This window comes from Mytilus edulis, chromosome 2, assembly GCF_963676685.1.
Source record: "Mytilus edulis chromosome 2, xbMytEdul2.2, whole genome shotgun sequence".
In the NCBI taxonomy this organism is placed as follows: Eukaryota; Metazoa; Mollusca; class Bivalvia; order Mytilida; family Mytilidae; genus Mytilus; species Mytilus edulis.
Genome location: NC_092345.1, coordinates 35,890,716 through 35,903,035, shown reverse-complemented (window position 1 = coordinate 35,903,035; position 12,320 = coordinate 35,890,716). Strand labels below are relative to the sequence as shown.

The 12,320-nt window shown below is 32.1% G+C and overlaps 1 protein-coding gene across 1 annotated transcript; it reads right to left on the bottom strand.

Moving 5' to 3' along the window:
- Window positions 1-8,205: 8,205 nt before the first annotated feature.
- LOC139510835 (acetylcholine receptor subunit beta-like 1) lies at window positions 8,206-9,390 on the bottom strand. Its single transcript, XM_071297372.1, has one exon. The coding sequence runs from the start codon at window positions 9,388-9,390 to the stop codon at window positions 8,206-8,208; it is 1,185 nt and encodes a 394-aa protein (XP_071153473.1).
- Window positions 9,391-12,320: the final 2,930 nt, after the last annotated feature.

Genomic DNA, 12,320 nt, shown 5'->3' with positions numbered 1-12,320 from the left:
TTGATCAAAGGAAATGAAGCAGTGTCAATAATCGAAAATCATACTCGAAAAGACTGTGAAACATTACCGTTTCAAGACTTTAACATTAAATATGCAATTGTTCTATGATTCTCTGGAAAATAGTAATCATGGCAGCGGTATATTTAAATAGTAAAATCATCTTTAATAGTATATTTTTTTATTTCCGTGTGTTTTTCTTTTAATTTTATTTCCTTGTATATTTGCTTGACAATGTGTATATTAGACAGTGTTGATAAGCACCATACAGCAAGTCTTATATTTTTTTTTAATATGAATTCCTTGATCATTGAATTCGTTTTAGTATGTATAAATTATAATGAAATAAAAAAAAGAAGGGCAAAAATTGTGAACATTTTAATGTTTGTACTTTGATAAAAGCAAAATTGGAATAAGTATAATATTTTAAGCATTACTTAACGACTGTAACACAGGCTCTCAATTTCATCATTAATTTTTGTGAAGTTTAAACGGACTTAAATATTGCAAGTTTTACCAATATAATAATAGGTTTATTCGACATCGCCATAAAATGATAATTGTCAATGTTTTTTTGGAAAAATATAAAATATAATGTTTGAGACTAGCATATTAGGAGTCGAAAAGAGAGGCGAAAGATTCCAAAAAGATATTCAAACTCATAAGTCGAAACAACAAAGAAAAGACAATGTCATTACAACAAAGACAATGTCAAAACAACAAAGACAATGTCAAAACAACAAAGACAATGTCAAAACAACAAAGACAATGTCGAAACAACAAAGACAATGTCGAAACAACAAAGACAATGTCAAAACAAAATAAGAAAAACAACGAAAAGACAACCAACAGTCACGTGACACAAAACACAATATTGAAGACTGAAGATTTAGTAACACAACCCCATCAAAAATCGGGGTGATCTCAGGTGCTCTAGAAGGGTGTGCAAATTCTGCTCCACAAGTGACACACATTGTTTGTCATGCGAGTAAAAAATCGGTGAGAAGTCTCAAGCGGTTGGTCTTATTCGAGGAAAAAATGACGTGATATGGTTACGAAAATTGGAACGTATCCGTCGTTTTTTATGAAACATATATTCCACGGCAAACATCCAACTGGTGCTTGCGTCCGTACTATGTTCGAAGAAACGATTTAAACTTCTTCTCTTGAAAAATTGTCGTGGTCAAAGATATTCAGGACTAAGATAGTTGGGTACAATTCACAGTACGGAATTATTATATCGATATTACTCCCATGGTCACATGTTATCCGAAGTTCCTAATTTCCACACTCGTAACTTCTAGCACACATAAATTGTATTTAAGACAGACAGATAGATACCATAAACATTCTATGTATACACATGCCAGAGTCTGAGCTTGATTTGCTATATGCATGATATGATATAAAAACTAAACTGACGAAAAAAGGTCATTTATTCAAAATCATAAAAATGCAAAAAATACATTTTGCAAATAAAACATTTGACATAAAAGTTCATATTTAATATGAAATAATAATATATAATTAATACGAAATTACATCAACTAATATCATATCAATTGAATAAATGACAGAGAATAGCAAAGGTGGGGAGAAAAATCTGCCCCATACATAAACATATATACTTCAAAGGATAACATTAAGGGAGGTCTGTGGTGAGAATTTTTAACAAATTGTTTAATAAGAATCACAAGTTAACACATCAAATGTTGATGATAAAAGGAAGTGACCACAATGCACTTACACGTGAACTCGTGCTGACCCGCAAGATCATTGGCCAATAAGAAAGATGAAATCAAATCATGCATTGGTCATAAGTTAAATTTCTCTGCACGTGAAAACATAGAAAATGGTGAATTGAATCTGGTTTTATAGCGCTAAATCTCTCACTTTTACGACAGTCGCATCAAGTTACATTATATTGACAATGATGGGAAAACAAAATGTCACAAATAGGGGTACAAAAACAACACGGTCCCCACCAAAAACTAGGGGTGATTGCAGGTGCTCTGGAAGGGAAAGCAGATCCTGCTCAATATGTGTTGCTCATGTTGTTACAAAGCCGGTAAATAGTCTAATTCGGTAGGTCACATTCGTGAAAAGGGAAGGGATTGACATAAGTAACATATCCGATTCATCTGTATAACGAATATTCCATAACGGTCAACTAACTGATGGCGTCAGTAATATTTACGAAGTGATGATTACAACTTCACCATTTGGATCTCTTTGTTTAAAAATTAAAAGGTCATAATTGGAAAGCTGAAATCATCTCAATTGTCATAAAGTTTTGTTTTCAACCGACCCTCATATGGATTTCTAGATATAAGTCCTAATTTATCATACAGTGGTATATTCCAGACACTATCTACTAATTGAAATTAAATGTTTATATACATCGAAAATGTCGTTGAATCGAAGAACAATAATAAAATGATGAAAACAACTGATATACATTGAAAAGTAAAAGTATTTAATATTTGAATTTGTATTGAAATAAAACGTTATTTTATATGTGTTTGCTTCAGTCTTCCACACAAATTTGTGTCAACTTTTCATTTACTCAACCTTCATCAAGTTTCATCTGTCAGTTCAAAACCAGTTTCCATTTTACTTATAATTCTTGTTTGACTGACAACATCTTGTACAATCTATGCAAACATTTAGAACTAATGATATTACTAGATAAAGGCAACAGTAGTATACCGCTGTTCAAAACTCATAAATCCATGGACAAAAAACAAAATCGGGATAACAAACTAAAACCGAGGGAAACGCATTAAATATAAGAGGAGAACAACGACATAACACTAAAATGTAACACATATAGACAAAATCCCACGAGAATAACAAATATAACATATATATATAACATCAAAACCAAATACATGAATTTGGGATAGACAAGTACCGTGACACGTCTTATCGCAATGTGAATTTACACTCAAAAATAAGAGAAAACAAACGACACAACGTTATAATGTAATACACACAGAAACGAACTATAATATAACAATGACCATATTCCTGACTTGGTACAGGGCATTTTTAAAGGAAAAAATGGTGGGTTGAACCTGGTTTTGTGGCATGCCAAACCTCGCACTTTTATGGCGATGTGAAATATAACATCAAAATGACAACACAGGACTACAATATAAATAAATTGGAGAACACAATTGATAAAGAATCACACGAACAACAGCCAACAAAAGGCAACAAGTTCAAAATTTTAATACGCCAGAAGTGTATTTTGTCCACACAAGACCTATGTGTGACGCACAGATACAAAAGTTTGAAAGCCGAAACGAGTACAAAGTTGAACAGCATCGAGGACCAAAAGATCAAAAAGGTTGTGCCAAAAACGGCAAGGGTTTTCCGTTAAGTTACCAGAAAATCCCTATAATTTAGAGTAATTTATACTTTTGCAAACAGTAAATTTAATAAAATGAATATTCAAAAGATGTACATGATAAAGCTGAAGTATTAACTAATTACAGGAAACAACTGAAATACATTTACATAACCAGACATTTGAAACACAAAAGTAGACACATCCGAATACGTTTAAACCTCTACGCCAAGTGACGTCCTATTTGAAAGTGTAATTGCAAAATAGCCCAACGAAGAAGAAGTTCTGTCGTCCCGAGCCGATGTTCTACGTCTTAGTGCAGCCGATGTATTCGTTCTACCAACTGTTATGGTAGCTTTGGGTTCAACCAATTCTTGTTTCATCATTTCTCTCTTTTCTTTAAATGATCCCATTAGGAAACTTAAATGTAGAAAATAATTCATTAAATTTTGATAATATATGTTCATTGTTTTTATTTTAAGCGTAAAAATAAGAAGATGTGGTACGATTACCAATGAGACAACTCTCTCCACAAAAGACCATATAAAATATGATTTAACAGCTTTAGTTCATCGTACGGCTTTCAACAATACCAATACCGCATAGGCAGCTATAAAGGCCCCTAAATTACAAATGTAACTGAAACAATTCAAACAAGAAAACTAACGGTCTGATTTATGTACACAATAGTGTGCGAAAACAAATATGATATACAACAACAAACGACAACTACTAAATTACAGTTTCCTGACTTGGGACATGACATACACAATGGGGCGGGGTTTAAACTAGTTTGAAAGCGCCCTTATCCTCTCCTTACCTGGGACAGTGGTGTAATATTTCAACGTAAGAACAAACTAAAAAAAAATCTGTTAAAAAGGGACTTTAGTCATCAGATCGATACAAAGCAGAAATACATCTAACAAAAACACAGATTGGGCATTAAGCTGGATTTTGGCTGACTACTACACATTGTTCGTGAAGCGTAATACAAGTGGATTCAAATTAAAGTGGACGTGGCAGGATACTTATACCTCCCCACAACAAAAAGATACTAATAAAATTGAGAATGGAAATAATATGTCGAAGTCCATCAATGGGTATTAAACGCAGTTAGAAAATCCAGCACCCGGAGGTGGGCCTCAATTGGTCCCTAAATACAAATGTGTACTAGGTCAGTGAAATTTGAAAACTCCAGCAATAACAAAAAATATATCAAATATCCATTTAAGTTACTAGTTCTTTTGTCATTCATACGTAGATCGTCAGCAATATCATTTTAAAAAAAACGATAAGCAGAGGAGATGAGGGTTCGCCCTGCTTTACACTAATATTATTGAGAAAAAAAACAACATCTGAAAGTAATCCATTGCATCTTACACGAATAATAACAGTTGCATATACTCATGGAAATAAACTTGCTGCTTATTCCACTATTGAAATGATAATACCAAAATATTCATCAGTCGTCATTATCAAATGACCAGTGTTTTTGTTTGTTTACCTGTGACATAACGGGTGTGTTGGGTGAACTCGATTTGTTCAATTTACCTTCAATGTTACTTTCAATATTTTTCACTTCATATTACTCTTTTTATTTTTTTTTTTTTCACAAGCTGTTAGTGAAACACAATACATTGTGAACACAGAAATAAAGTGAGCAATTTAGGATATTAATATGACAGTATGAAGCGTTAAGTGTAATGAGGTTAGTTTTATAACAAAAACATTTTTTTTTAAAAAGAATAAAATATAAAATAGGAATTAAGGTTCATCATAACAAATGGACAAATATGGCCGTATTTTCACCTCAAAAACTAGTCTGTGTACAGAATTACCTGAACTGTTTGGAAAGTTTTAATGCCTAGCATCCACTAGATATATAAAAGTTAAATGCATTTTGTGTTTAAGAAGGATCAAATCTTTCTTGGTTTTTGATGGGCATTTTTTCCCCTGTCTGCAGAAGGTGTAAAAATAAACAAACACCTGAATTACTTTGATACTGTCCACTCACTGACTCAGATAACTCTTTAACTCACCTATAGTTGTGAAGATACCTCTTATCCATGTCAATTAAGGACAATCAAAACAATACAAACCGGTTTTTTACCTGAGGGATCATCTCATAGTTGTACCACAACTTAGTTAATTTTCACACCTTATGCATGAAGGAAAAAAAATGCCCATCAAAATCCAAAAGAGATTTTAATTTTCTGAAACACAAAATGCATTTAACTTTATTATATCTAGTGGATGCCAGGCATTAAAACTTCTCCAACTTCACAGGTAAGTCTGTACTCAGAGTAGTTTTTTGGCATGTAAATACAGCCATATTTGTCCGTTTGTTATGATGAACCTTAATAGAACCAGAATCATAGTTTCTCATTTTAAGTAGTTCTCCTCGTGATTGCCAATGAGACAACTGTCCACAAGAGACCAAAATGACACAGACATTAACAACGATAGGTCACCGTACGGCCTTCAACAATGAGCAAATCCCATACCGCATAGTCAGCTATAAAAGGCCCCGATAAGACAATGTAAAACAATTCAAACGAGAAAACTAACGGCCTTATTTATATAAAAAAAAATGACCGAAAAACAAATATGTAACACATAAACAAACGACAACCACTGAATAACAGGCTCCTGACTTGGGACAGGCACATACTTAAATAATGTGGCGGGGTTAAACATGTTAGTAATGTGTGGTACGCCGGACTATTAAATATTAGACTCACCCAAGAGGGTTTTGACTCAACAGTCGATCAACCATTTATTACGAAGTTGGGGAGCATTTAAAACCCCCCAAAAAACTAAGTATAAATGATTTTAAAAATTTAATGACCGTAAAAATAAATTGAAAAATAAATTGTATCAATAAATCACAAATCACAAATCGGCTATTGTTATCTAGTAAGGTATATGAAGTTCGGGGGATCAACTTCAATACCATAGATACCTTCAAAAAAGTTATCAATTGTATCTGGCAGTGGGTTAAGCCTAATTGGGTCAAAAAATCATGAAAAGCTGGTGCGGTTGCACGTAATGGGATTTAAAACAAGAAGCCTATTTCTATATTTTTAAATCCAAGTCCCGTATATATTTATTCGGTTTTTAATTAGACTGCTATAATTTCTGACACTTTCATTCATGATGATTTGCATGCATCATCTAATATATACAAAACGAACACATGACACATGTGAAACTGCTATGTTTATAATCGAAAAGAGTCGTGTGGTTAATGAAACTGTTTGGTCAAAGGCTTTAAAATATGGCTAGCGTTAATTTACAGGGTAAATTTGAAGTAAATTATGTAAATGTTAAATTCAATAGGGAAATTAATATGAAATATATGTAAACATTTTCGAATTGTCCCTTGTTTCAAGACTTCTCTGTGATTCAAATATTATTGAGGTACACAATGCATATGTTGATTTTGTATCAACAATTGTTAAATCTTCAGGATCAAACGACATTATCCCAAGATTTGTTAATGTCGTTATATTTATTTTAGGATGGTTTATCTCTTCATTCATACTATGCTATAGCCTGGACAGCTTTCATTTGCATTAACTACCTCTGATATATTGCACAGTTCAAATGTACCCTTATCTTTAGGGGCGGATCCCAAACTTTTCACATGCATTTTTTTCATAAAAAAAAAAGGTTTTAAAATTGAAACCCCTTTGCTTATTTTTAAATGTTAGCCGGAAGATAATAATAACCATAATATTGGACAATAATGGATTATATATTTTATCAGAACCTTGTGTAAAGTTTTAAGATTATTAACTTTGATTGAATTTATGATTTTTTTTGTAAACTGTTTCTTAGGTAGTCTCCCCTTGGCCTTCAATCTGTAATCTTGTGTGAATAAAGATTGTAAACATTGTAACACGATATTGCGCTAAAAGCAGACTTAAGGTCGATTATAGAACAACAGGCTTTTATGCAATGATTAAAACCCCGTAAATTCCTACTTTAATGTTGAATTTAAATGAAATATGATTTCACAGCTGATCATAACAGTACAACATCCAACCATGCAAATAATCTATCAAACCAATTACTTAGCAAACAAATGTTGAATTGAATCGACTAAAAATTACAGAACAAACAAGCATGGGATGAGTTTCTTTTATTGTAAATTAATAGTCTGATCTCTTTTTACTTTTTCAATGAAACATGACATGATTGTTAACGAACAAATTAAAAAAAAAAAGAAAACTGAGTATGCATGTTCCTATTTCGTCAAATCTCGAACTACTTGTCGTGGAGCTTCAGCGAATGGTTAAATTTCTGAACATGGGGTAGAAAAAGGACTTAGTATTTTTGACCAACTTATATGATGTCTGTCAATGTTATGCATTGTATAAATCACCTGAAAATTCAGTCATTTACAAAATCCCTAGATATATAACATGCATATAACATATATATATATATATAAATATGTACAAGTGAACTAGTACAAGCTGCAACCAATGATCAAAATACAGACAAACAAAACAGAAAAGAAATAAAAAGCAATAGTATATGTCAGATATTTCAACGAGATTTACGTAATTATATTAGAACGCAACCCATTGCTTTTTTTTACCCTCTTCGTATGTTTGTTTATATATTTTCATATACCTCTACGAAACTTTAAAATAAAACAATTAAGTATAATATTGACAATTTCAAATTTGTTTTGTACAATTTATTATTTTTCAGGCTTCATAATGTTTCCACCAAACATTTTACTCCTATCAGCGATAAATTTACAAGGATGCTTACAAATTTAAAGACATTATTTATACAGAAAAAAAGAAAATCTTTCTCCAGAATATAATGATTAAAATACTTTGCTATGATATCAAGGTATATAGAAAATACGCAGATAATATTCCAATAAATATTACAAAAGAAATAACGCAAAATATAATGTCCAGTGTTTTAGACAAGTCTTTTCCAGTTAAATTACTACCAGAAAGAGAATTAGAATTTGTGTCTTTGTCTTCCTCCAAATTCATTTTGTCTTTCTGTTTTCGTTTAAATCGTAATGTCAAACTTCTTAAACATGGATTAGCATGGCTGACATCTTCCATATAGTAATAGTATGCACTAATTATAGTCAAAACTACTATAACACCACTAACCATCATGATACAAACCAGAGCTAAAAGAATAGTGCACAACGGGTCAGACTTTGCTGGGATAGAAGCCGATACTATCGTGAGAAATATAGCGTAAGCTAGTAAAATTGTCATACCCAAAGAAATTCGCTCACCTGATTCTACAGGGAGACAGAATATAAGTGGGTTCATCAGACAAAACAATAATGTAGGTAGTATGACGGTTACCACATAATAAACCGGTTTACGTTTGATAGAAATCCCCACAACAAATGCAGAGGAGTCTGATCCAATTAGAGAAGCATTCTGAAATGTATCGATAACAGTCCAGTCAGAATTCGCAGCAAAATAACTTAGATTTGGAACTTTAGAATAAACATTAAATTCCACATCTCCAGGAATGATACCCCACATAGTGAAAAGAAATAAACAAACTTGTGTATCAAACGGAAATTTAGATACGTCAGGTGTACACTGTGCCTCAAAAACACCACCAGGGGTCCAGTAAACCGACCCATCTGCTACCAGTATCACATAGAAGTTTGCATCCTCTCCGATTGGTTTGACATCGTTCACACTATTAGCAAGGTACAGATATGGGAGCCATATATCATGTGGTGGAATTGTTAGTGTATATGTATTGTTATATAAGGCTGGATTCCAACCTAGCCTATGGTCAGTCCAATTTACTGTTACACTCATTGTCAGTGTTAGTTTCTCTTCCAGTTCCGTAAACGACACAATGGTTGATGGTGCAGCACTGAAGCTAAGTTTAAGAGGCGTTGGTACATTCCACGTTGGAACTAATTCCTTTGCATAATTTTGAAATACATCCTTGTATATATTGTTCGAGCCTGAAGCTACAACAATTTCCAGAACGAAGATAACGGCGCTACAAAGTAATGCAAGCAGCTCCATGTTTATAATATTTTTGCAATCCCGGTTCAATCTCGTGTATTAATATAACACTACTACACTAATGTAAATGTATGACATTAAATAACACTTATCTTAAGTTACCAAAATATGTACACAGTGAGTTTTTCTTTGTATTTGATCCGCTTGATTGAAAATTTAAACTATATTTACTATAAAAACTTTAACGAGCTAAACCCATTCGGTTTAAAAAAATCCCACTGTCAATCCTATTAAATAGATTTTTACAAATAGGAAGATGAGTTCTTTGACAGTATTTACAATCTTCTCTTTTTAATGTTTGTGGTAAATTTATTGATTAATTAATTGTTATGTGTTTAACGAGCATGAATGAATATAACATCCATGATATAAGAATTAGAAATACTTGACTATAGTTTGCCTTCTATCACATTTACATACAAATAAGGTAGATGCGTTCAATGTCCGTTTGAGTTGATTGTCGTTTCCGTAGCCATTTCCTCTTATGGACTCTTATCGATTTTTTGCTAAAACCAATTTCTAGTAAAACCACTGGCTGTTTTACGTTTTGACAATATATAAACGGAATTACATAAAGATAATTTCGTATTTTGTCTTTTTTTTCTATACCCAGCAGGATCAAACTTTTTATTATAAATCCGCTTCTCAATATAAATCCTATATATACTCCTCTCACTTTTTATCCTCTATATCCTACTCTCACTTTTTATTCTCTATATCCTTCTACTTTTTATCCTATATATATCCTCCCCTTACTTTTTATCCTATATATATCCTCTCCTTACTTTTTATCCTATATATCCTCTTCTCACTTTTTATCCTCTATATCCTACTCTTACTTTTTATCCTATATATCCTCTTCTCACTTTTTATCCTCTATATCCTACTCTTACTTTTTATCGTTTATATCCTACTCTCACTTTTTATCCTCTATATCCTACTCTTACTTTTTATCCTTATATATCCTTCTCACTTTTTATCCTATATATCCTCCTCTCACTTTTTATCCTTCTCTTACTTTTTGTTATCCTGTATATTCTCCCCTTACATGATTTTGTCCTTTATATCATTCTCTTTCTTTCAATCCTATACCTTCCTCTCATTTTTTTTATCTAATATATAACCTCCTCTCATTTTTGTCGAGCCTTCGACTTTAGCGATCCTACATTCCGTCGTCGTCCACAAATATTCACTCTGTGGTTAAAGTTTTTGAAATTTTAATAACTGTCTTAACCCATACTGGATTCCTACCAAACTTGGACAGAAGCTTGTTTATGATCATAAGATAGTATCCAGAAGTAAATTTTGTAAAACGATAAATCCATTTTTTTTCTTATTTTACTTTAAATGGACTTGGATTTTCTGCCAGGAAACACATTCACTCTGTGGTTAAATTTTATAAAATTTTGATAACTTTCTTATACTATTTTTAATGTGTCCCAAACTTCGACAGAAGCTTGATTATGATCAAAAGCTAGTATCTACAGGGAAATTTTGTTAATATTTTGTACCTGTGAATCTGTATTTTACTTATAAATGGACTTAGTTTTTCTTCCAGTTAACATTACATCCAGTCTGCAGTTAAAAGTTTTTAAAACATTTATTAGATTCATAAACTATTTACCAAACTTGGACAGAAGCTTCTTACAATCAAAAGATCGTATCAAGCGGAATATTTCTAATGATTTTTTTCCAGCCTGCAATTTACAGCAAAAGTAGGCGAGACACTGGGTTCCACGGAACCCTTACAAATTTTTTATCCTATATAAGCTATTCTTCCTTTTTATCCTATATATCCTTCTCTCATATTTTATCCTATATATATATATATATATATCTTATTCTTACTTTTTATCTATATATCCTTCTTTCACCTTTTTTCCTATAAATCGTCCTTTTGCTTTTTACTCCCCTAATTTTTATCCTATATATCATCCTCTCAATTGTTATACTATATCTGCTCCTCACTTTTTATCCTATATATCCTCCTCTCACTTTTTAACCTATATTTCAAACTGACTTTTTATGTATATATCCACTCATTGTTTATCCTATATATCCTCTTACTTTTTATCCTATCCAAGGGTGGAGTGGATTGTAACCCTTGGCTAGCGAAGATGATTCATAAAAATACAAATGATAGGTTCTGTGCAGTGGAGGACAATACTATTTGAAATTTTACATAAGCCATTAGAATAACAAAAGAAAAGCCCAATCAACTTTCAAGGTCCAGTTAGCCTCGTCATAATGTAGATTGTACTTTGATAACATGCAGTATGACATTTGTAGAAAATAATTGGGCAATTAAATTCATCATTCTCCATTTCACACTACCTATATATGAATCTTCCCCTCAGTCATTTATAAGTCTAGATGTTATGCATCACCAATTTCTATTAGAGCCGACAAAATAGCCACCAACTTTTTTAACTGTCAATTCTGTTACAATCTTGCCAAAACTCGTGTAGAAGACCAAATATGGACCAACAATTCACCAGGTTTGTAAGCCATTTATCATAAAATCTGTTATGTTAAAAGAATAAAAGTTAAATTTGCTGCAAGTCCCAGATTTATTGCAGTACTTATGAAAATCTAAGTTAAAGTATAATATACTGTGCAAACAAGTTTTCATTTTAGATAAATGCCATTTTTTTACTTTCCGTGATATTGATGTTTCAACACTAATATCCCATATTTCAGTCAGTAATTGCATATAATAAATGCTAGTGAACTTGAAATTAAGGATATTGATGAAAGGACTGCTTCATACATAGAAATTTTCTCAATATGGACGCCTTCACACTAAAATCTATGACAAGCAGGGTGATTTCAACTTCCCAATTATCAATTTCTCATCAGTAACATATCCTCTGCTCTGTTATATAGTCCTCACATATCTCAATTGATAATATGCTCGTGCATGTTCACAC

Bases quoted from the DNA above. Each gene is read 5' to 3' on its own strand.
- LOC139510835 (XM_071297372.1), bottom strand. From the start codon at position 9,390: ATGGAGCTGCTTGCATTACTTTGTAGCGCCGTTATCTTCGTTCTGGAA.